Source organism: Saccopteryx leptura, chromosome 7 (assembly GCF_036850995.1).
Source record: "Saccopteryx leptura isolate mSacLep1 chromosome 7, mSacLep1_pri_phased_curated, whole genome shotgun sequence".
Lineage (NCBI taxonomy): Eukaryota > Metazoa > Chordata > Mammalia > Chiroptera > Emballonuridae > Saccopteryx > Saccopteryx leptura.
The window spans coordinates 60,882,725-60,908,208 of record NC_089509.1 but is presented as its reverse complement, the minus strand read 5'-3'; the positions used below and the strand labels follow the sequence as shown (position 1 = coordinate 60,908,208).

Genomic DNA, 25,484 nt, shown 5'->3' with positions numbered 1-25,484 from the left:
TAAAATCAATAAATAAAATCTTTAAAAGTAAAAGTATTATTTATTGTTGTACCTTTGTTATTTTTAAAATTATAATGGTACTCTTCTGAGTGCCAAATATACAAAGATGAATAAGACATTCAAGATCCCTGGCCATGTGGAGTTTATTAGAGAGTGAGAAGATTAAACTTTAATGAGATTGTCCCATGTACATAGAGTTAAAACTGAGGCAAGCTCTGTGGAGGGAAAAGGACAGGGAACTGTGACTGTATACAGGAAAAGCTGATCTAAATTCTAGGAATTTAAATAGGATGGGTTTCTGTCCAATTTTGTCTTATTTAGAGGTATTCGATCATTCATTTTGGGAAACACCGCTGGTTCTGCCCTCCACCACCGTTACTGCACACCTTTTTTCTTGCTAGTGCCCAAAGGTCATCACTGTGATCAGTTCAGAGGAGCCTGTTCTCTAGTTCATCAGAGAGCTCTTTTTGTTTAGCAGGCTGTTAGTTCCATTGTCGTTAATTTTTGTGTACTTGTAATCAAGTCATGTGTTTGTTTTCCAAATAAAAGTAGATATATCTGTGGTTCATCTAGCCACTAGATAGGTTGATGAAACCTTTCATTAGGAATACTTTAATCCCATGAAACTGAACTTTGAAGTGTTTTAATTTTTAAAATTATCCTCCCAATAGAACTAGCATATCTTAGAAATGTCTGGAAAAAATACATTTATATTTGTGTAAGTATACCTCTCTCACACATTACACACATACAAACACAGATTTCTATCTCTGATGATAATTTTGTCATAATCCCAGGGCAAATATCAGTCTTTTGTCATTTTTGCTGTGAGCTGTTCAAGGCTAGGTTTCTGCCCTGTCAAAGAAGAATGAATGCATTTGTCTCTCAGGGTATAATGTACAATGTAATAAAAAGTATACAAAGCGATTATGATACTGCTTCTTTTGGGAAAAATTATCTTTTTATTCCTTAAATTTTGGTGGATTTCAGAAACAAACATCCATTTTGAATAAGAAAGAATACAGGGTTCCAAAAAATTAAACAGCTTTTTCTAGTGAGATATTTCCAGAACACACAGATTTCGGAATTTCAGAATGCACCAATTTTAGATTTGCTAAAATATACCAGTAGAAAATGGGAAGAAAAGAAACTTTTCCCTTTCTTTGCTTCCCTCCTCCCTCCCTATTTTTCCTATTTACTTTTTTCTTTTTTTTCTATTTTTCTGAAGTGAGAAGCAGGGAGGCAGAAACAGACTCCCGCATGCGCCCGACTGGGATCCAGCTGGCACACCCACTAGGGAGCGATGCTTTGCCCATCTGGGGTATTGCTCCACTGCAACCAAAGCCATTCTAGTGCCTGAAGCGGAGGTCATGGAGCCCTCCTCAGCACTTGGGCCAACTTTGCTCCAGTGAAGCCTTGGCTGCGGGAGGGGAAGAGAGAAACAAAGAGAAAGTAGAGGGTGAAGGGTGGAGAAGCAGATGGGTGCTCTTCCTGTGTGCCCTGGCCAGGAATCAAACCTGGGACAACCACGTGCCGGGCTGACGCTCTACTGTTGGGCCAACCGTCCAGGGCCATATGTACTTATAAACCATTTTACTAAAATGTGTGTATGATTTGAATGTTGGTATGATCTTTAGAGTATATATAAATGTATAATTTATACCATTATATAGCAGGTCTATATTATATAAGTGGTTGATGATACACATTAAAATTTAACTAGTTAAGTCTGACATTTCATTTGAACAACAAATATAAATTTTGAAGATGTAGAAAAGAGGTTTGTTTTTTTTCACAAATTTAATCTTTGTCATATTGGATACATAGAGAAGTTAATGAGTTATGTAGCAGTATTTAATTCTAGCTAAGGAATATAAACGAGGCTCTTTTTATAAAAGAGTATTTTTTTTCTTTTTAGTTTTAGATTTGGCCTTTGTGAATTTTCATTTTTCAGTTGATATGAATAAAAAATACTGAAACCATAGTTAAAAACTATAATGTCATGTAAGCATTCATAGATGTGGCTTTAGAGTCCAATATAAGTATTGTTTTTAGTTAATTGGTGAAGCCTTTGATTTTCCCTTGCACCAGACACGTTTCAGTGTCTAGATTTGATCACATTTGTGTTTGTCCTCTACTAATTAAAAATATTAGTAAATCTTCAATTCTTCTCTGTCAATAAAAAATAATTGCTGTGATTTGAGCTGAGGGGAAAATGGAAACTTTTCATATGTATAATTAATGATTATAATAGAATCTTTCAGATTTCGGAAACCTCTGCCATGGATAGGGATAATTTTTTAAATCGCCATATATTATCAATAACTTTTGTTGTCTTGTATGAAGAGCTGTATTTGGATTTGCTGAGGAAAGAGTAGTTATTAATTTGAATCAATAGATTGTCTTTTGGTACTGCTAATCCACACCCTCATTTTTCTGAAATATATATGTGTGTATATATGTGTTTGTGTATATATGTGTATACACACACATACATATTAACCGTCTTAATCATTTTAATTGTAATTGTGTAATTTAAATGTAATTGTAGATTACAGTATTGCTTACCTTATACAGACATTGTTGTACAACAGATCTCTACATGTTTTCATCTTTCATGACTGAAACTCTGCACTCACTGAACAATAACTCTCCCTTCCCTCCTCCCTCAGCCCCTGACAACCACAGTTATCTTTTATGTTTCTATGAGTTTACTTTCAATACCTCATGTAAAGAGAACTATGCGATTTTTTTTGTAATTGGCTCATATTTCCTTTATCCATTCATCCTTTGATGAACATATAGATTGCTTCCACATCTTGCCTATAGTGAATAATACTGCAGTGTACATGAATGTGCAAATATCTCTTTGAGGTCTGTTTTCGTTTTTTTTTTTTTGTATTTTTCTGAAGTTGGAAACGGGGAGGCAGTCAGACAGACTCCCGCATGCGCCCGACTGGGATCCATCTGGCATGCTCAACGGGGGTGATGCTCTGCCCATCTGGGGCATTGCTCTGTTGCAACCAGAGCCATTCTAGCACCTGAGGCAGAGGCCACAGAGCCATCCTCAGTGCCCGGGCCAACTTTGCTCCAATGGAGCCTTGGCTGCGGGAAGGGAAGAGAGAGACAGAGAGGAAGGAGAGGGGGAGGAGTGAAAAAGCAGATGGGCGCTTCTCCTGTGTGCCCTGGCCGGGAATCAAACCCGGGACTCCTGCATGTCAGACCGACACTCTACCACTGAGCCAACCGGCCAGGGCCTGAGGTCTGTTTTCAATTCTTTTGTATATATACCCTAAAGTGTGATTGGTGGGTAATATGGTAGTTCTATTTTAAATTTTTTGAGGAACCTCTATACTGTTTTTCATAGTACCTGGACAATTTACATTTCTACCAGCAGTGCCCAGAGGTTTTAATTTCTCCACAGCCTTGTCAACCCTTGTTATTTTTTTTATTTTGATAGTAGCCATGCTAATAGATATGAGATAGTACCTCACTGTTACTTTGATTTGTATTTTCCTGATAATAGTGATGCTGAGCATCTTTTCATATGCTTTTTGGCCATTTATATATCTTTTGAGAACTGTCTCTTCAAGTCCTTTGCCCGATTTTTAATCATGTTATTTTTTATTGCATTGTATGAATTCTGCTTACATTCTGGATATTGCCCCTTTTTCTGATATATATGGTTTATAAATATTTTCTTCCATTCTGTAGGTTACCGTTTCACTTTGCTGATTGTTTCCTTTACAGAAGTTTCTAAGTTTGGTATAGTCCTTTTTGTCTTTTTTGTTGTTGTTGTTGTTGTTACTTGTGCTTTGGTGTCTTATTCAAGAAATCATGCCCATTGCACTGTTATTAAGCTTTTCCTCTGTTTAGGAGTTTTATAGTTTCAGGTCTTTCATTTAGGTCTTTCATCCATTTTGAGTTAATTTTTGTGTATGATGTAAGATAAAGGTTCTTCATATTATTGCATGTGGATGTCTAGTTTTCCTAGCACCATTTGTTGAAGAGACTGTTTCCATTGTGTAACCATGGCTCCCTTGTTAAAAATCATTTAACTGTATACATGAGGGTTTATTCCTGGGCTCACCATTCTCTTCCATTTGTCTGTATGTCTCTCTTTAAATCTGGCTAAATGCTCATCATTTTGTTGATATTTTCAAAAAATCAACTCTTAGTTTTGTTAAATTTCTTCTAATTTTTTTTCTGTTCTCTATTTTATTTATTCTCTAATATTAATTGTTTTCTTTTGTTAACTTTTGGCTTAGTTTATTTTTATGAGAATTTAGAAACTAAGTTATTCTAGGTTCCTTTTTATACCTGAATATTCTAAAATAATAACTTTGTGAAGGAAGGTGAAGGCAGATGCATTTAAACCAGAAACTAGTTCCTTGAGGTATGAAGTTAGGTCACTGATTTGAGATCTTGTTTTAGTGTAGGCATTTATTGCTATAAACTTTTCTCTTACTACTTTGTTTTTTAAAATTTATCTCAAGATATTTTCTAATTTTTCTTGTGATTTCTTCTTTGACCCATTTATTATTTGAGTCTGTTGTTGAATTTCCACGTATTGGTAAATTTTTCAGTTTTCCTACTGCTCTTGACTTCTGGTTTCATTCAGTGTGATTGGAGAAGAGGCTTGGTATGATTCACTCTTCTTAAATTTGTTACCTTGCTTTGTGACCTAACGTGATATATCCTGGAGAATGTTCTCTGTGTGCCTAAGAAGACTGTATATTCTGCTACTGTTGGGTGTCTGTCAAGTTCCTCCTTTTGTTATTGATGTCTAGTTCTATTATTGAAAGTAAGGTATTGAAATCTTCTACTATTAATGTGTTAGTGTCTATTTCTCCCTGCAGTTCTGTGAATATTTGCTTCATATGATATATTTGGATATTCAGATGTTAGGTAGATATATATTTATAATGGTAATTTTGTTTGTTTATATTTTTCTGAAGTTAGAAGTGGGGAGGCAGTCAGGTGGACTCCCGCATGCGCCTGACTGGGATCCACCGGCATGCCCACCAGGGGGCAGTGCTCTGCCCATCTGGGGCTCTGGTCCACTGTGGCCAGAGCCATTCTAGCACCTGAGGTGGAGACCATGAAGCTGTCCTCAGCACCTAGGCCAACTTTGCTCCAAATGGAGCCTTGGCTGTGGGGGGGGAAGAGAGATAGAGAGGAAGGAGAGGGGGAGGGTGGAGAAGCAGATGGGCGCTTCTCCTGTGTACCCTGACTGGGAATCAAATCTAGGACTTCCAAGCGCTGGGCTGAGGCTCTACTGCTGAGCCAACGGGGGGCCTAAAATAGTAATTTATATCTTCCTTGTGAATTGACCCTTTTATCACTATATCACTTTTTCTTTTTGTCTCCTGTGACAGTTTTGACTTAAAGTCTATCTTGTCTGATACAAAAATGTCCATCCCTCTTCTCCTTTGGTTACCAGTTGCATGGAATACCTTTTTACATCCTTTCATTTTCTTCACTACCACCCCCACTTCTTTTGTGTGGCTCATCACATCTGAAGTGAGTGTCTTGAAGACAGCATATAGGTTGAATCATGTTTATACATTCAGTTTCTCATTGTCTTTTGATTGGGGAGTTTAATCCATTTACATTTCAAGTTACTACTAATAGGGAAGGTCTTATTGTTGTCATGTGCTTAATTGTTTTCTGTCATATCTATTTTGTCCTTTTCCTCTCTTGCTGCCTTTTTTTGTGTTTCATTGATTTTTCTCTCTTTTTTTTTTGTATAGACTAGCTTTGCTTCCTTTCCTATTTTCTTTTGTGTATTTTCTATTGGTATTTTCTCTGTTGTTACCATGAGGCTTACACAAAATATAACAACAAAAAATATATATATTTTTCTGAAGTTGGAAACGGGGAGGCAGTCAGACAGACTCCTGAATGAGCCCGACTGGGATCCACCTGGCACGCCCACCAGGGGGCGATGCTCTGCCCATCTGGGCATTGCTCTATTGCAACCAGGGCCATTCTAGCACCTGAGGCAGAGGCCATGGAGCCATCCTCAGCGCCGGAGCCAACTTTGCTTCAATGGAGCCTTGGTTGCGGGAGGGGAAGAGAGAGATAGAGAGGAAGGAGAGGGGGAGGGGTGGAGAAGCAGATGGGTGCTTCTCCTGTGTGCCCTGGCCAGGAATTGAATCCAGGACTCCTGCACGCCAGGCCGACGCTCTACCACTGAGCCAATCGGCCAGGGCTATAACAATATATTTTAAGCTGAGAAAACTTAACTTCAGTTGTATATAAAAACTAATATCTTACTACCTCCAATTTATATTATTGATTTCACAAATCACATCTTTATAGTGTCTATTCATATAATGTTATAATTATTTTTTATGCTTTTGTTTTTTAAATTCTGTATCAGAATTAAAAGTGCTCTCTGCACCACTGTTACAGTATTACAGTATTCTGTACTTGTTTATATAGCTACATTAAGCAGCAAGTGGTAGATTTTTATATGCTTTCATCTTGATGTCTAGTGTCCTTTTGTTTCAATTTGTAAGTCTTCCTTTATCATTTCTTGAAAAGCAGGCCTGGTGATGATGAACTCCCTCAGCTTTTGTTTATCTAGGGAAGTCTTTATTTCTCCTTCATTTTTGAAGAACACATTTTGCCAGATGTAATATTTTTGGTTGCCATTATTTATTTATTTATTTTTGTCAGCAATTTGAATACATTATCTCACTCCCTTCTGTAAGGTTTCTGCTGGGAGAGCTGCTGATAATATTATGCGAGCTACCTTGTATATGATAAATCACTTTTCCTGTGCTGTTTTCAAGATTCTTTCTCTTTGACTTTTGTCACTTTGATTATGTGTCTTGGTATGGACCTCTTTTACTTTATCTTGTTTGAAGTTCTTTGAGCTCCTTGAATTTGGGTGTCCATTTCTTTCCTCTTATTTGGGAGTTCTCAGTCATTGTTTCTTCAGAAAAGCTCTCTGTCCCTTCCCTCTTCTTCTGAAACTCCTCTAAGGCATCTATTGGTCTGCTACCATAACTCCCTTAGGAGTTTCACTTTTCTTCAGTTTTTTTTCTTTTGCCTTTTATAATTTAATTTAGAAAAATTAACAGGGTGACATTGATCAATATGAGCACATGGGTTTCAGGTAAATGTTTCTATAGCATTTGAAGTTGATTATGTTGTATACCCATCACCCAAAGTGAAAACATTTTCCATCACTGTATATTTGTCCAGCTTAACCCCTCCCCCATGCCCTTCTCCCTGTAACCACTATATTTTTATCTATGTCTATGAGTTTTAGTTTTTTATCCCACATATGTGTGAAATCATACAATTCTTAGCTTTTCCTGATTTACTTACTTCACTCAGTATAATGTTCTTAACGTCCATCCATGTTGTCGTAAATGGCAATATGTCATCATTTCTTATGGCTGAGTAAGTATTCTGTTGTATATATGTACCATATCTTCTTTATCCAATCCTCTATCAAGGGACACTTTGGTTGTTTCCATGTCTTGGCGACTCTGAATAATGCTGCGATGAACATGGGGGTGCAAGTGTCTTTACATGCCAGTGTTTTCGAGTTTTTTTTTCTTTTTTTTTCTTCTTTTTTTGTATTTTTCTGAAGTTGGAAACGGGGAGGCAGTCAGACAGACTCCTACATGCGCTCGACCAGGATCCACCCGGCACGCCCACTGGGGGGCGATGCTCTGCCCATCTGGGGCGTTGCTCTGTTGCAACCAGAGTCATTCTAGCACATTTTCTATATACAGAATCATGTCATCTGCAAAGAGTGATACCTTTACTTCTTCTTTCCCTATATGAATGCCTTTTCTTTCTTTTGTCTGATCACCATGGCTAAGACTTCCAGAACTATGTTGAATAAAAGTGGAGAAAGTGGACAGCCTTGCTTATTAGTTCCTGATTTTAGAGGAAAAGTCTTCATTTTTTTCATCATTTAGTATATTAGCTCATGGTTTGTTATTATTAGCCTTTATTATGTTGAGGTACTTTCCTTCTATTCTGATTTTATTGACTGTTTTAAACATAAAGGGATGTTTATCTTATTGAATGCCTTTTCTGCATCTATTGATAGGATATGATTTTTGTTCTTTGTTTTGTTGATTGATTTCCCTATGTTGAACCATCCTTGTGTTTCTGCAATGAATCTCACTTGATTGTGATGTATTATTTTTTTAATATGTTGTTGTATTCAATTTGCTAGTATTTTGTTTTGGGTTTTTGCATCTGTATTTATTAGGGATATTGGTCTCTAGTTTCTTTATTTTGTTTGTCCTTACCACATTTTGGTATGAGGGTTATGTTGACCTCATAAAATGTGTTAGGGACATATAATGTGCTTCTTCTTCTATTTTTTGGAAGACTTTGAAAAGAATAGGTACCAAATCTTCTTTGAATGTTTGATAGAATTTAGTAGTGTAGCCGTCTGGTCCTGGACTTTTATTTTGGGGGGAGGTTTTGATAATTGGTTCTATTTCCTCCCTACTTATAGGTCTATTTAGGTTTTCTACTTCTTCGTGACTCAGTCTAAGACAATTGTATAGTTCTAGGAATTTTCCCATTTCCTCTACATTGTTCAGTTTGGTGGCATATACCATATTTCCCCATGTATAAGACGCACATTTTTTCAAAAACTTTGGGGTCTAAAAACTGGGTGCTTTTTATACAGTGGTTGTAGATTTTTTTTACTTGCATTTCCTGCATTTTCTCACTCGTTTTTGCATTCATTGTTAAAGACAGTGATTCAATATCAAAAGTTGAGAACAAGCTAGTTGATGGCAGTTTTTGTTTTTTTTTTTCAATTTTTCTGAAGCTGGAAACAGGGAGAGACAGTCAGACAGACTCCCGCATGCGCCCGACTGGGATCCACCCGGCACGCCCACCAGGGGCGACGCTCTGCCCACCAGGGGGCGATGCTCTGCCCATCCTGGGCGTCGCCATGTTGCGACCAGAGCCATTCTAGCGCCTGAGGCAGAGGCCACAGAGCCATCCCCAGCGCCCGGGCCATCTTTGCTCCAATGGAGCCTTGGCTGCGGGAGGGAAAGAGAGAGACAGAGAGGAAAGTGCGGCGGAGGGGTGGAGAAGCAAATGGGCGCTTCTCCTGTGTGCCCTGGCCGGGAATCGAACCCGGGTCCTCCGCACGCTAGGCTGACGCTCTACCACTGAGCCAACCGGCCAGGGCTGATGGCAGTTTTGACAGTGATGAGGAGTTGTGTGAATTTTATGATGAATAAAACTTGAGTTCAATAACTTTACGTAATACTTTTTTTTCAAAATTCAGACACCATAATTGAGGCATGTCTTACACATGGGAGCATCGTATACATGGGAAAATATGGTAATCTTTCATTGCATTCTATTATGAGCCTTTGTATATTGATATCTGTGGTAATTCTCTTTCATTTCGGATTTTGTTTATATGAGTTCTTTCTCTTTCTTTCCTTAGTGAGTCTAGCCAGTATTTAGTCAATTTTATTGATATTTTCAAAGAACCACCTCTTTGTTGTATTAATTTTTCTATAGTTTTTTTCTCTATTTTATTTAGTTCTGCTCTAATTTTTACAATTTCCTTTCTTCTGCTGACTTTGGGTTGCCTTTGTTCTTTTTCTAGTTCCTTAAGATGTGATGTTAGGTGTTTACTTGAGATCTGTCATTTTCTTGATATAAACCTGTATTGATAAAAACTTCCCTCATATTACTGCTTTTGCTGCTTCCCAGAAATTTTGATATGCCATGTTATCATTAGTCTTTATATATCTTTTGTTCTCTGCACTTATTTCTTCTTTGACCAGTCATTTTTTTAGATTTATGTTGTTAAATTCCCACATTTTTGTGGGTTTCTTCACTTCCTTTTTGTAATGGAGTTCTATTTTCAGAGCCTTGTGGTCAGAAAATATGCTTGATATAATTTCAATCTTCCTGATTTTGTTGATGTTAGTTTTGTGGCCTGACATATGGTCTATTCAATGAGAATGTTTCATGCACACTGGAAAAGAATGTATAATCTGATGTTCTGTGATGAAATGCCCTGTAAATATCTATTGTGTCCATTTGGTTTAGTTTAGTATGTCATTTAAGGCCAATATTTCTGTACTGATTTTCTATTTGTATGATCTACCTAAAGTCATCAATTGTGTGTTGAACTCTCAAAGTATGATTTTGTTTTTGTCTGCTTCTGTTTTTAGATCAGTTAGTAGATGTCTTATATATTTTGGTGCTTCTTGACTTGGTGCATATATATATTAAAAAGTGTTATATTGTCTTGATACAATGTTCCCTTTATTATTATGAAATGTCCATCTTTGTCTCTGGTCACCTTTGTTGTCTTTAAGTCTGTGTTGTCTGATATGAGTATAGCTACACTTGCTTTTCTCTGGATATTATTTGGTTGGAGGATCATTTTCCAACCTTTAACTTTGAGTCCACTTTTGTCCTTGGAGCTTAGATGTGTCTCTTACAGGCAGCTTGCAGTTGGGTTTTGCTTTTTGATCAATTGGCTACTCTGTCCCTCTTTATTGGTGAGTTCAGTCCATTTACATTTAAGGTAATTATTGATATTTGAGGATTTCCTATAGCTATTTTATGTTTTGTTTTCTGGTAGATCTGTGTCTAATTTGGTTCTCTCTTTTTTGTTTCTGTCAGTTGCTTTTGTTGGTGGCATTTCATACTTCTTTCCCGTTTCTTTTTTTAACCTGTGTGTTTCTGTAGTGGCTTTTCTGTGGGTGGGTACCATTGGGTTGTTAAGAGAAAAATGTTCATAAGTCCAAGAATCCTTTGTATTATGAGTGTTCCTGCTCTTCATCCTCCTTTGCTACTGCAGATCTTTATCTTCGCCTTTTTTTATGTTATTGTTGTCATAGATTACCCTTGTTTTTATTGTGACTTTGTTGGAGCTCTTACTTGTAGTTTTGATTTGTTTTGTTCTTTGTGTCTGGTTGAATAACCCCCTTGAGTATTTCCTGAAGTGGACATTTTCTGGTGATAAATTTCCTCAGCTTTTGTGTGTCTGCAAAAGTTTTATTTTTTCTTCATATTTGATGGATAACTTTGATGGATAGAGTGTTCTTGGCTGGTAATTCCTCTCTTTCAGTACTTTGAATGTTTGGGTGTACTCTTTTCTGGCTTGTAGAGTTTCTGCTGAGAAGTCTGATGATAATCTAATGGGCTTTTCTTTATATGTTATGTTCTCTTTTCCCTAGCTGTCTTGAGGACCTTTCTTTGTCCTTGATTTATGATAATTTTATTGCAGCATGCCTTGGAGTAGATCTGTTTGGGTTGAAGTAACTTAGTGTTCTGTTTGCTTCTTGGATTCAAGTCTCTTACTCTTTCCATAGTCTTGGGAAATTATCATCAATTTTTTGTTTGAATAGGCTCTCCATTTCCTTCTTTTTCTTCTGATATATCCATTATTATATTGCTCTTTCTGATGGAGTCAGATAATTCTTTTTTTTTTTTAATTCTTTTTTTTCTGAAGCTGGAAACGGGGAGGCAGTCAGACAGACTCCCGCATGCGCCCAACCGGGATCCACCCGGCACGCCCACCAGGGGGCAATCCTCCGCCCATCTGGGGCGTCGCTCCATCAGAGCCACTCTAGCACCTGGGGCAGAGGCCAAGGAGCCATCCCCAGCACCCGGGCCATCTTTTGCTCCAGTGGAGCCTCGGCTGCGGGAGGGGAAGAGAGAGACAGAGAGGAAGGAGAAGGGGAGGGGTGGAGAAGCAGATGGGCGCCTCTCCTGTGTGCCTTGGCCGGGAATCGAACCCGGGACTTCCACACGCCAGGCCAACGCTCCACCACTGGAGTCAGATAATTCTTATAGAGCTTTCTCAGTTTTTTTAATTCATGATTTTCTCTCCTCATCTCTCTGCAGCATCTTTAGTTCCTGTCTGCACTGGCACTGATTGATTTTTCTGTCTGACTTATTCTATTAGCTAAACTTCCTTCAGTTCATTTATTGAATTCTTTATCTCTGCTTTTAAAGTTTCAGTCTTGGTTAGCTTATTGAGCTGTATATTGGTGTCTTCTTGCATCTCAAGTATTTTTAGAACTTCAATTTTGAATTTTCTATCATTGAACTCCAAGGTTTTTCTTTTTTACTTGTCATTATTTTTTAAGTTTTTTTGTATTTTTTAATGTTAATTTTTTAGTTGTTTTATTGTTAGAGTTATTAACAATGCCGCTCTCAAATGCCATCAAGGAAGAAGAAATCAAATACCATGGCTACACAAGACAGAGATGTAATTCAGAAAGAAAATAAAAAATCTCAGAAAAAGCAAAAAAATTACAAGGAAAAAAATGGAAAAATAAATTTCAGTATTGAGAGGTTACTGTTTTCTTCTAGTAGGTGTAGCTGTATTACAAGTTTTAGCTCTATGAAATTCCTGGGCTGTCCTCCATTGAGATGTTGCTGTCCCAATGATGTAGGCGGGGCCACAGTTGTGTAGGGCATTCTGTGAGGTATTTACAGCTTTCTGGCTGTTGCAGTGGTGATCTCCGGTCTCCTGGTGCTCCTCTTCATGTATCAACAGATCAGGACCAGACACCAAGCATTTCTGTTCTTCAGACAAGAGAGTGGCTCTGAAGAGCTAGCTGTGGGGTTTTTCTCTGCCACTCTCTGTACCCCCGAATTGAGGAAGGTGGGATCTGGGAGGCTGGAGGACCATACTTGAGTTTTCTCTTTCTCTGCTGAGTGTGGGCTCCATGCAGACTATGGGAACACTGGCTGTGACCTCATGCTCTGTCACTGCTTTGGTTCAGTATCTCCCCCTCTACCCTTCTATCTCATTGCGACTCCCAGCAGAAGGAGACCCAGTTACTCTTGATTTCCCTCTCTGTACCCCTCAGACAAAACCCAGACAGCCCGAGCTTCCCTCCTCCCTATAGTCCAGCAGAAAAAAAATGCCCAGTCACTCCGGGTTTGTCTTCTCTCCAGAACCTACCACGAATGCATTTTATCTTCCACCCCCCCACCTGTCCCACCTTCAGTTCATTCAGTGTACAGATCTTTCAGGCATGCTTGCAATCCCAGCTGGGGTTCCTTCACTGCAATATAGTTGTTCAATTTGTTGAAATTTCACAGGGAGAGATCAGGAGTATCTCTTACACAGCCATTACTGTGATGTTATCCTCTACTCTTTTTTCTTTTTGTGGCTCTGTTGCAACAATTTCAAATGACTTGTCTTCAATTTCTGAATCTCCTGCTTCATCAAGTCTGATGTTGAATATTTCTAATTATTATATTAAATAGCTTCAAAATTTTTATATACTTTCTATTTCTTTGAAGATTCTCTTAGTTTGTACATGCATTAGTTTCCTGATTTTATTTAATTTCATTGTGCTCTGTTTTAGATCATTGAGATTTTTAAAGATAATTATTTTGAATTCTTTGTTAGGTAATTAATAGATCTGTGTTCCTTTTGGGTTGGTTTCTGGAGATTTTTTTTTGTTCCATTGATTGGGCTACGTTTCCCTTGTTCTTCATGTGATTTGTGATTTTTACTTTTTGGCTGAATTCTATGCATTTTTAAAAACAGCCACTTCTGGCACAGGCCCATTGGCTCAGTGTAGAGTGTCTGCCTGGCGTGTGGATATCCCAGGTTCAATTCCCAGTCAGGGCACACAGGAGAAGTGACTATCTGCTTCTTCATCTCATCCCCTCTTCCTGCTTCTCTCTCTTTCTCTCTCTTTCTCCCTCTCCCTCTCTCTTCCCCTCTCACAGCCATGGCTCAATTGGTTTGAGCACATCAGCCCCATGCACTAAGGATAGCTCCATGGATCCTCCACCTCAGGCACTAAAAGAAAAAAAGCTCAGTTGCAAGCATGGCCCCAGATGGGCAGAGCACTGGCTCCAGATGGGGGTTGTTGGGTGGATCCTGGTTGAGGAGCATGTGGGAGTCTGTTTCTCTATCTCCCCTCCTCTCAATTAGAAAAAAAAAACCCAAAACAATAAAACCGCTACTTCTCAAGTTTTTATAGACTGGCTTCATACAGAAGAAGACCTTCACCAATCAGCCCAGGTAAAGATCTCTCTCCGTTCCTGTCAGTCTGTCCCTATCTATCCCTCTCTCTGTCTGACTCTCTCTCTGTCTCTTTAAAAAAAAAAAAAAGAACAACTGCTCTGAAACAGGAGAGAAGAGCTGTTTTATTTAATCGATGGTTGCCTATAACACATTTTGGTGGTTATTATGTGATATTTCTGGGCTTTTGTTTATGATTTCCCAATTAGAGAGGGTTGTTAGTTTGTCATAATCTCTTGTACCATCATCTGGTGTCTGTGGTACTACAGGTTCTCTGGTGCTACAGGTGTAAGCTTCCCTGCTCTCTTTCTTCTCAGGAGCCCTCAGGCATCCAAAGTAATGGCATCCTTGTAAGCTCCTTGGATCAGGCAAGACAGATCCCCTGGGTAGCTCTCTGAAAAGCTGGACACAAGTCCCACTCTTCTCCCTCTCGTGAGGGAGAAGTAACAAGTTAGGCACCTTCTCCTGCTTGTGCCAAGTCATGCCAACCTTTTTCTGGGGCACCATAGGCTCTCTGATGCTGCTGCAAGCTGCCCTTGCTTTCCTTTGCTTTCAGTACTCCCCCAAGCACCCAAACTATGCCAGTTCCATTAGCACTCTAAATTAGGCAAGATAATAACCAGTCCCTTAGGCAGTCCTCCAAAAAGCCAGAATGTTAGACACGTGTCCCACTGTTCTTCCCACTCCTTCCCCCATACACCCAGAGAGAAGCCACAAATGAAGCTGAGCTATGCTGACTTGGGGAAGGGGCAATCATCGATTAAATAAAACAGCTCTTCTCTCCTGTTTCAGAGCAGTTGTTCTTTTTTTTTTTTTTTAAGAGACAGAGAGAGAGTCAGACAGAGAGAGGGATAGATAGGGACAGACTGACAGGAACGGAGAGAGATGAGAAGCATCAATCATTAGTTTTTTGTTGCGATACCTTAGTTGTTCATTGATTGCTTTCTCATATGTACCTTGACCGTGGGGCTACAGCAGACCAAGTAATCCCTTGCTCAAGCCAGCGACCTTGGGTCCAAGCTGGTGAGCTTTTGCTCAAACCAGATGAGCCCGCTCTCAAGCTGGTGACCTTGGGGTCTCGAATCTGGGTCCTCTGCATCCCAGTCCGACGCTCTATCCACTGTGCCACCACCTGGTCAGGCTCAGAGCAGTTGTTCTTGACTCTGTGCTTTGCTGGGGTACTATTGTACAATTTCTTAAACAATTTTTGGAGGTCTCATGAAAGAATTTGGGTCCATATATTGTTAATTTGGTGCCATTGAGGGAGAACAGTAACTGGGACTTCCTTAAACTGCCCACCTCTTTTTAAATTGTCCTGTCTTCCCTGAGTCTAGTAGAACATATCTCAGAATATCTCTTTATGCCCAAGTTAAAATAGTTTCCCTTCGGCTCCTGTCATTGTTTGGAGTGAGTGTTCCTCCCCCCTCCTGGTCCCCATCTGCTGGGTTCAGACAGTTGTATTAGCTTTCGGCTCTGATTCTGCTTTCAGCTGGGGTCATTCTGCAAGCTGCCAATTAACTCCGCTTGCTAGATCTTTCAGAATTTATCCTAAGGGTTGCGATGAATGTTTTCCACCAGATTTTAAAGCTTACTTAGAAATCCATTCATGAGTAAGACATTTTTATATTCAGGAATGATACATAATGTTCAAGATTATACTTGGTTCTCTACTGAAGACCTTTATACCTGGTACTGATCATGTGGTTATTAATTCATTTTCTGAAAAGATCTCCATGTGTTCCCTGAATATGCCTAGGAACAAGGTCTACAGTAATAAACTATTTACATGTCTGTCTTTACAAATGACTTGAGGTACTCCAAAGCAGGAATGAAGTCTTATCATGTTTTCCTTGACCCTCATGCAGTACTTGGTGTATATTGGGCTTATTTAACAAAATTCCATTGGTTGTCAGATTTAGAATATTACCCTGTAATAAAGTTCTTTCCATAAATAAGGAACTAGAGAAAGTCATATTTTTTATTCTATTGTTTTTTCTCTTATCTAAGGATCTCTTAATTGGACAAGTATTTGTGATTCCTATGTTGCTCTAACCCAATTATTGGGCTTTTGATGACTTTTTTGGCCCTGTGATTTAAAATAAGTACATACGGTCAGTAGTTCAGAACATAGCTTTGCAGTCAGACATACCTGGATTTAAACTCTATTTCCAGCATTTTCTGAATGACTTTGGCAAATTACTTGTCTCCCTAAATCTTAGTTTCCTTATCTATAAAATGAAAACATAATAGTAATACCTTATATATATTAGAAGGATTATGTGGGATAATACATGCTTAGTGCCTACCATGTAACACTCAGAAATGTTAAATAGAATTATTAAAATGAACACACATGGATATATTATAAGTCTTATACTTATTAACCATTAAAAGTCAACAAGTGATGTCTGGGTTTGATCCCCAGTCAGGGCACAAAGTAGAAGTGACCATCTGCTTCTCTTTCCCTTCCTCTCCTCCCTCTCTCTCTCTTCTCCTCTTGTAGCCAGTGGCTCAAGTGGTTCTAGCATTGGCCCTAGGTGCTGAGGATAGCTGGATTGGTCTGAGCGTGTCAGTCTCAGGTGCTAAAAATAGCTTAGTTGATTGGAGCATTGGCCCTACACGGGAGCTGCTGGGTGGATCCTGGTCAGGGTGCATATGGGAGTCTACCTCTCTATCCTTCCTCTTTTCTCTTAAAAAAAAAAGTCAACAAGTGACAACTCTGGCTTTGCTAATAATTCTTTTTTTCCAACTACTGTTTGATTATATCTGTAGACTAACATCTTCATTAGAAACAAGAGGCTATGTAAAAACAACCTCAGAAACAAAGTAGCAATTATGATTTTAGTTTATTTTTCACAGCCTGAACTCCTGGTCTGGTTAAGAACAGTATCTATCAATTTAAAGTAAATCTTTATGTTAAAAACTGAGACAACCAAACACAAAAGAATATATGTTGTGGATTCTATTTACATAAGATAGTAGAAAATTATGACAGAATGGAAGTGGTTGAATAGGACAAAGGACAGAAGGATAGGCTGCAAATGGACATGAGGCTATTTGGGGGGAGATTGGAAATGTTCTAAATCTTGACTGTGAAAGTAGCAAATTAGAAGTTGAACACAGGTGATCCTTTGCAAAGATTTTTAAAATATAGCTAGATTTAAGAACTATAAAGTCAATAATTAGGGGCAGTGTAGATCACGAATAGGCAACTCAATACACTATAATGATGTCTGGAATATTTCTGTATTAAGACACTAAATTTTTGTAGTAGTATATTCATGATAATGAGCCTGAATCTCAGGTTGAAATTGGAGTTTGTATATGATTCTGAGGATTGTGTAGTTTATATGGAAATGATTAAATAAAAAGCACTTTGTTGTTTAAAAGAATTAAGTAGGAGGAATCTGGAAAATGTATATAAATGTGTGGATTTGTTTTTGTAGTGCACACATACACTTTTGTACGTGCATAGAACTCGACAAGGACTCACACACATATAGAGCTCCATGTTTTTGTAGACTTTTGTGGCTTTTTATTCTGGCAAGTCTAAATCTGTAATGTGAGCTAACTGACTCAAGACCTGGGAGATTGGATGGTACATACAAAGTCCAAAGGCAGTTTGCTGGATAATTCCTTCTTGCTCGTACAGTCAGTATTTTTGTTCTCGTGTGGTCAGTCTTTTTGTTTAGTTTAGGCCTTCAATTGATGGGATGAAGTCCACTCATTAGGGAAAGTATCTTCTTTATCCAGGGTTCACAGATTTAAATGTTAATCTCATCTGAAAACACCTTCCAAGTTGACTTATAAAATTAACTAACACAGTATGCATACCACAATATTTTTTAACTGGGTATTGTAGTTTCTAGGTTTAGGTATTTTGAACATTGCTGCGTGTGTGTGTGTGTGTGTGTGTGTGTGTGTGTGTGTGTGTGTATTTATCCTAGTGCACAGAATTACTCATACTGTCGGGGATATTACCCAGGATTACTGGGTCATAGGATATGCATTCACTCAGATTTGCTAGATAATATAAAACCTTTCTGTGAAGCAGTATGTCCGGTGTTGATTGTATCATATTAGATATTCTGTATTCTTGCTACTGCTTGGTATTGTCGGACTTGTTAAATGTTGCCAATCTGAGGATTTAATTACTTTGTGCTCCTTTTTATGTTTACCCTCTTGGTATAGGCATAATTTTGTTTATTGTGTAAGCTAGTGTTCTTCAGGTATAAATTTCCTTAAATTTTCTCTTTGGTTTCTCACCCTCAGTTGTCTCTGTTTTCTTTTCCACAATGCTCTTATCTTTTTTCTCTCTCCCATTTTTCATCTTTTTGTCTCTTTTCTCTTGAATAGTTTCTCAATTTTATTTTTCATTTATTCCTTTAAGATTTTTTTATTTGATACATTTTTTCTACTTATTTTTCTTTTCTATGTATTTTATATAAATGTCTTTTTTATTTTTTACAGTATTCTAGTGTTTCTTGCTAAATCCTTAAGAGGAGAAATAAGAAACATTCTCCTTCTGTTCTGGTGAGCATACTGATAATAGAAATGTTTTTCCATCTCCCTGCATGGTTTATTTCCTTCAGCTTGCTTTGATTCTCTTTGTTCCTCATGAGGGAGATTTTTCTTAGATGTCAAGTGGTTGTTGGCTAATGGCTCATATTGAAATTCATTTGGCACTTACAGAGCTGACAGTAGTTCTGAAAGTTTAAGAGAAGCCTGCCAGGTAGTGTGTGATGTCTCTGTTCTTACGTCTTTTCATTTGGGCTGATCAGATTTCCCAGAGAAGGCTTTCACTCACTCAGAAAGATACAAGCTTTCCGAGGACCCGGTGGGGCAGCAAGATAGAGGACTCAATCTTCAGCATTTAAAACTTGTGCTTAGCCCTGGCCGGTTGGCTCAGCGGTAGAGCGTCGGCCTAGCGTGCGGAGGACCCGGGCTCGATTCCCGGCCAGGGCACACAGGAGAAGCGCACATTTGCTTCTCCACCCCTCCACCGCACCTTCGCGCCTTCCTCTCTATCTCTCTCTTCCCCTCCCGCAGCCAAGGCTCCATTGGAGCAAAAATGGCCCGGGCGCTGGGGATGGCTCTGTGGCCTCTGCCTCAGGCACTAGAGTGGCTCTGGTCGCAACATGGCGACGCCCAGGATGGGCAGAGCATCGCCCCCTGGTGGGCAGAGCGTCGCCCCTGGTGGGCGTGCCGGGTCAGTCTATCTGACTGTCTCTCCCTGTTTCCAGCTTCAGAAAAATGCAAAAAAAAAAAACACAACAAAAAACAAAAAACTTGTGCTTAGTTGTCAGGATTGTTCCTCTGCCTTCAACTCAGTCCTGTGTTCTTCAGTTCAGCTCTCCTTGCTTTATCCTGTGTAGAAAACAGAACTTAGGTCCTCCAGCAGAGTGGAGAGAGGGTGGCACTGGGGACAGGATTAGGGAGGATGGGGGAAATGTCTGACTAACTGCTCCTTAAGCAGACCTTCAGCTAATCCTGCTGTATCAGTTCCAGAGCTGCCTGGTGCTGTATTTGGAGGGTTAGTTAGGTACATTGGTTTGTTTGTTTTTTCTGAAGATGGTTTATCCTGCCAAGGGAATATTATCATGAGTTCACATATTTTAATACTTTTGCCCACTTTACCACCCAAAATTAGATAGCAGTGTAGACAAAAGTATCCTGATAACAGTTTTAGATACAGAAAATATTCTAAAATTGTATATAGCTATGTTCTCTCTTCCTTAGCCTTTCTTAGTTGATCCATCTCAATTCATTGTCTAATGTTTAAGTTAGTACCTCATCATATTCTTGTCTGTGTTAACTTTTCTTCTAAGGGTATGTTTATGATTAGATGAATTTATGAGATATTTATATTTCACCATTAGATTAGCTTTTCTGACTGATAAACAATATACAAATGTATATTATAAAACTATTTGTATATTGGTTTCTGGAAATAGTTCTAACATTTTACTGTTAACTTAGACAAATGTGTTGTATGTTTTGTTTTCTGTTTGTTAACATAAAACATCTGTTAGCTTGGAGCTTTGCTTTGAAGAGAGACTTCCAAATACTTTGGCCCAAATCAGAACCAATTCTTGGATTTACAAAAGTAAAAGTATAATCCCAAAGGCTATTCTTTAAACATATTTTCGTCACTTTGTACCTCTAGAATGAATTTTTTTTAATTTATTGAGTGGAGGGGAGGCAGAGACAGACTCCCACATGTGCCTGGACTGGGATCCACCTGGCAGGCCCACTAGGGGGTGATGCTCTGCCCATCTGGGGCTCTTGCTCTGTTGCAACTGGTTTTTTTTTTTTTTAGTACTTGAGATGGAGACCATGGAGCCATCCTCCGCACCCAGGGCCAACTCGCTCCAATTGAGCCTTGGCTGTAGGAGGGGAGAGGAGAGAAAGAGAGAGATAGAGAAGGAGGGAGAGAGAGAGAGAGAGAGAGAGAGAGAGAAAGAAGTGAGAGGGGGATGGATGGAGAAGCAGATAGGTGCTTCTCCTGTGTGCCCTGACTGGGAATCGAACCGCCTTGCTACTGAGCCAACTAGTCAGGGCTAGAACAGATTTTTTTATGAGTATGATTTATATGCTAAAAAATAGAAAGGCTGATATTAAGGGTTTTGTTCACTTTTTAAAGCTAGATGTTAGAATTATGTATTTTGAAATTCATCTGAGTACAACTGGGCACAACCGTAAACAGTTTTTAAAACATGGGACCCTGGAGAAAAAGACGTTCTCTCTAGAAAGGGGTAATTATGTACAACAGTAGCAGTTCAAAGTGGATAATCCCAATCTTTTCTTTTCCTGTTTGTTAACTACAGTATCATTTTGGAGAAAATGAATTTTCATCTTGTTGAAGTCTATCTGGGTGAAAGTTGGGCCTTTACAATTTCAAACATGTTCACCAAAGAATAAACAGCTTTTAAAAAGCAAGAGCAGAGGTAGATAATAAATATAAGAAAAGATGAAAAGAAAATTTTCCTATAAAAGTGAAAAGAAGATGGTTTCGCTTTAACAGTCTTTACAAATCAGTGCTCTGCAGTTGAGTACAGCACTTGTCACTAAACCCGTTAAACATGTCCTGCTTTCAATAGGGGTGTGTGCTGACCTTTCCCTGACAGGTCCAGGCACATGTGGGAGTCTGTCTCTGCCTCCCCTCCACTCAATAAATTAAAAAAAATTCATTCTAGAGGTACAAAGCGATGAATGCAGAGACCTGACTCCCAGGGCCCAGTGCTTAGGCTCTCCTTGCTTCTCGCCTCCTTCCTTCTCTGCTCTCTGCTGTGGTCCACTCCTTTTAACCAAGTAGTGGACACTTATTCAGGGACATCCAGAAGGAAAATACACAACGACCTCTTCCTTGCCCTTTTTTTTTTTTTTTACTATAAAATCAATCAATGCAGAGACGTTTCTATACAACTAGTGTCACCAGTTAGTTATTGAGCCCCCTTCACTACATGTTTACTGAGTATCTTTTCTGTTTTACACTGTTTGATAACTCACTCTATCACACTGTGCAGTGGTCTAAGCTAACAGAGAAGGGGAAAGGGAATGACCATTCATTGACTCTACTATATAATGAGCTTTGACTTAAATATTCTTACACAGTCCTCATAACCATATGGGGTAGGGTTATGTTATTCCTATTTTCAAGATGCAGAATCTGAAGAAAAATTTCCCCAAAATCACCCAGCCAAGAAGCGGCAGGTCCAGGATTTAAAATTAGTCTGTCTGATGCCAAAGCCTAAGGTGTTTTGTTAAACCCTGGACTTTCCAGTCCCTGGCCAGACCCTTTTTCAGGACTGCAGCGGTGCTTTCGGATTTGGACAGAAGCAGAGCTCTGAGATCTTATGTGAGCCCAGTGTGTCTGTGCTGAGATCTTACCCAGTACTGAGTTTCTTGGTGAGCCCAGTGTGCCTGTGCTGAGATCCTACCCAGTACTGAGTTTCTTGGTTTTCACAGTGTGGCGGAGACATTGGATTCACTCAGTTTATGAATTACTGTATAGAAGTACAACTTTTCTATAGAAGAACAAGGTTATATACATTTTTAAATCACTTTTTAGAAATCAAAGATGAACTTTTTAAAAATTCAGCATCTCATCTTGTCTTTGTATTGAACTTGTTTTTATGTTTACCTATTTCCTGATGAGATTATCAAGAAAGCAGGAATTTTATTATGAACTGCTTAATATTTAACATCTTTCCTTGGTTTCTTATCAAATGTTTGTTGACAGAATGAGAATCTGAATAGTTAAGTTTTATAAGAAAGGATTTTTTCTTTGCCTTTAGATTTGGCATCTCCCTTTTATGGCTCTTTTTTGTAGAATAGGCACATCCACTCACCACCCTGCTCAAAGATTTTCTATCATGCTTTCACTTCAGGGAAGGGGAGAAGTCTCAGTCGGTCTGTACTGTGATGCTATTTTTTGTGTAACTTCCAAAGGAAAAGAGAGGGCAGTTTTGTCCTTTGAAGTTAAGTTATATTCAAGTTACTTTAGTTATCTGATCAGCTCCCTTAAGACTGTAAGTTTGATTGGTCTGGATGTTCAGAGCTTTAGTGTGGGCTGAGAAAAAGTTGGGAATATTGTATAGGGTCTTTTGAAGTCACTGTGAGAAAGAGAAAAGGACAGACTTCTTAGTCTTTTTTCACCCCATAATCTAGAAATAAACAGGAAATCCTTTCCTTGGATGGATTAGAAATAGTCTCATTGTCAGGTACCAGGAAGTCTTGACTTCTACTCTTAGTTTAACCATTCCAACCCAGGTGAGGTCAGTTCAGAGCCATCTTCCCTTTTGCCCTGTGCTGCTACACCTCTCAGATTTTGGTAGAAAATTGAGTGACAAATGCCTGCCACCCTAGCTGAGAAGTCTTTATTTTAAGTACCATAGCCATGGTGGAAATGCCTATTGTGAAATCATAAGCCCCTGCAGGAGGAGTAAAATGGCCAGTTCCTCATTGCAATGCCTGTGAATGCAACTTAAATATGAAGTGGTTTAATGTTAAATAATGTGAGTATTTGTTGTTTTAAGAACTTATAAAAACTACAAAGTGGCTTTCCATATTGATGTCTCAATAACGGATAATAGACATTGGCAAAAATGAAATAATAAATATACTAAACTGAAAAATACTTTATATTTAATTTTGTTGTAGAAATTTTACCTTCTAGTTTTAGACTTACATTATAATGAAAATGTACTTGGGAGAAATATATCTTTAACATTAGAGGAAAATAAGTCATTCACTTGAGTGTGAATCAAATTTAATTGCTTCTAATGAACAAAAAGTGAGTAAATTTTATTTTAGAGAATGGACCAGCATGGCTAGAATGTTGGGTTTAGCTTAAATAATTATTAAAGTCTAATTTGAACTATAGAAACATACCTCAGGATAGTATATAAAAACTGACCTTGTTAACTTTTTAAAAGATATATTAAATGTAAAATCTTAAGTTTCTAACTCCAGTCCTCTAGAATAAACCTATATCAGAATAATATTTTGCATAAGTTTGTAGTTCTATTTAAGTAATTTATTTTAGTATTACACAGGGTATTATTTTAGTATTTAATTAGTTCACCTCTGTTCTGTGTATACTTAACAGTGAAATTAAATGTATTCTTTATGATTTGTTGAGTTTTTAGTCGTGTACACTCAGGGCTTCTTTTGGAGACCACGATGCTAGTCCCTGATGCCCTTGGACAGCAGCTTTTATTTAAGTCAGTGTGTGTTCTTGCCTTTGTCTTGCAAGGACACCCATGTTAGTCATGTCAACTTGCACCCTTTTCTGAGGTTTGTTACAGGAAGCAAAATTCTGAAATTATCATAAAACCAAACATTTTTCTCCAAACTTTAAAGTATGTCATCAAAGCATAATTAAAAGTGAGAACAGAATTTCTAGAATCCAGTATAGTTTATGATTTATTTGTCATATATATTGCAAACATTTCTTGGCCCAGGCTCAACAAGCAGGTACAGAAAAATTACTATGTAAAAGGGAAGAGCGAGACATTGACCTTTGGCTAGAAAGAGCAAAAGTATGTTTCTGTTGCTATCCTGCCCTACTATTTGTCGTAGGTTCTAGAATCAGTTCTACTTTAAATGAATGCCAGGATCACACTCAGGTGAGCTCTAAATGGAACTTTCCCATTAAAAGACAGTAAAGCCGGTGTCTAAAGTGCTTGAATGTTTTTATTGATCAACTTGAAGAAACATGTTAATATAAGAATTTCAAATATTATGGAATTGACCGATTGAATATAGAATGTGCTCTAATAGAATATGAGATTTGTTTTCCCCTATTTTTTCTATAGGCATAATTCAGGGGCTTAAAAGGATAAATAAGAACAAATTTTTCCTTCTAGGGTAGCATGATTTTGGCTAATTATTCATAGTTGTTGCAAGTTCACTTATTATGTTCAAAAATTTCATTTTTTATATTTCTGACAATCCATAGAGATTAGGCAGAGTTTATTTAATGAACAAAGAGACATACAACCAGTAGTTGTGTTTTGGTTTTTTTTAGAAGAAATTCACTTGCTTTCTTTTCTTAAAAACATCTTTCCCATTTCATTGAGGCAGATTTGGAAGTCAAACCAGAAACTTCAGGCTCTACTACGATGGAAAGCACTTTGTTGGGGAGAAGCGCTTTGAGTCCATCCACGATCTGGTGACTGATGGATTGATTACTCTGTATATTGAAACCAAGGCAGCAGAATATATTGCCAAGATGACGATAAACCCAATTTATGAGCACATAGGATACACAACCTTAAACAGAGAGCCAGCATACCAAAAACATATGCCAATCCTGAAAGAGACACATGACGATAAAGATTCTACAGGCCAGGATGGGGTATCAGAAAAAAGGGTAAGCTACCATGACACCACACTTTATCTTCTTCTGTTTGGGGTCCTTATAAGAAAGTTGTTATTGTCAGAAGAGATTCACTTCTCCACAGTGCTTTGAAAAAAATATATGTTTTTCTTAATGTCTAGTTTTAGAGGTCCTGAGCTTTGCATATGTCTAAATCTTATTTAGTTAAGATATGTCAGGTGTATTTTTGTACTCCTGATTTAATCAGTTTCACAGTTTTAAAAATATGTTGGAAAAATGCCCTAGTGAAAATAAAAATGTTCAGGGGTTTTGTTCAGAAGCATAACTTATAGTCAAGAAAAGATAGCTGTATTACATAAGAGATGGAGGAGTCACATTACCTGTCAAAATTAATTTTTGTTTCCCTTAAAGATAATTCCCCATAGAAATAGTTATGTTATTTATAAAAATAATGTACCCATGTTTTAAATATATACATTATTAGATTCAGTTTACCAATAACATACTATTTTGAGAATCAGTCTGTGTTGAGTAACAGAAGGATTTATCTCTGGATGGACTCTTAGGAAGTGATTGAATCAGAGAGATTTACTTTTATTTAATTATAAAAGAGTTTAAGTTTTC

The 25,484-nt window shown here is 38.1% G+C and overlaps 1 protein-coding gene across 3 annotated transcripts in view; it reads left to right on the top strand.

Annotated features, from left to right (window-relative positions):
- Positions 1-25,484, top strand: part of CHN1 (chimerin 1) — a 204,957-nt gene that overhangs the window by 93,514 nt on the left and 85,959 nt on the right. For all 3 annotated transcript variants that reach the window (XM_066346029.1, XM_066346030.1, XM_066346031.1), the window contains one exon: positions 24,605-24,893. In XM_066346029.1, the coding sequence (XP_066202126.1) occupies positions 24,605-24,893 (289 nt within the window). The remainder of the gene's footprint in view (positions 1-24,604; positions 24,894-25,484) is intronic.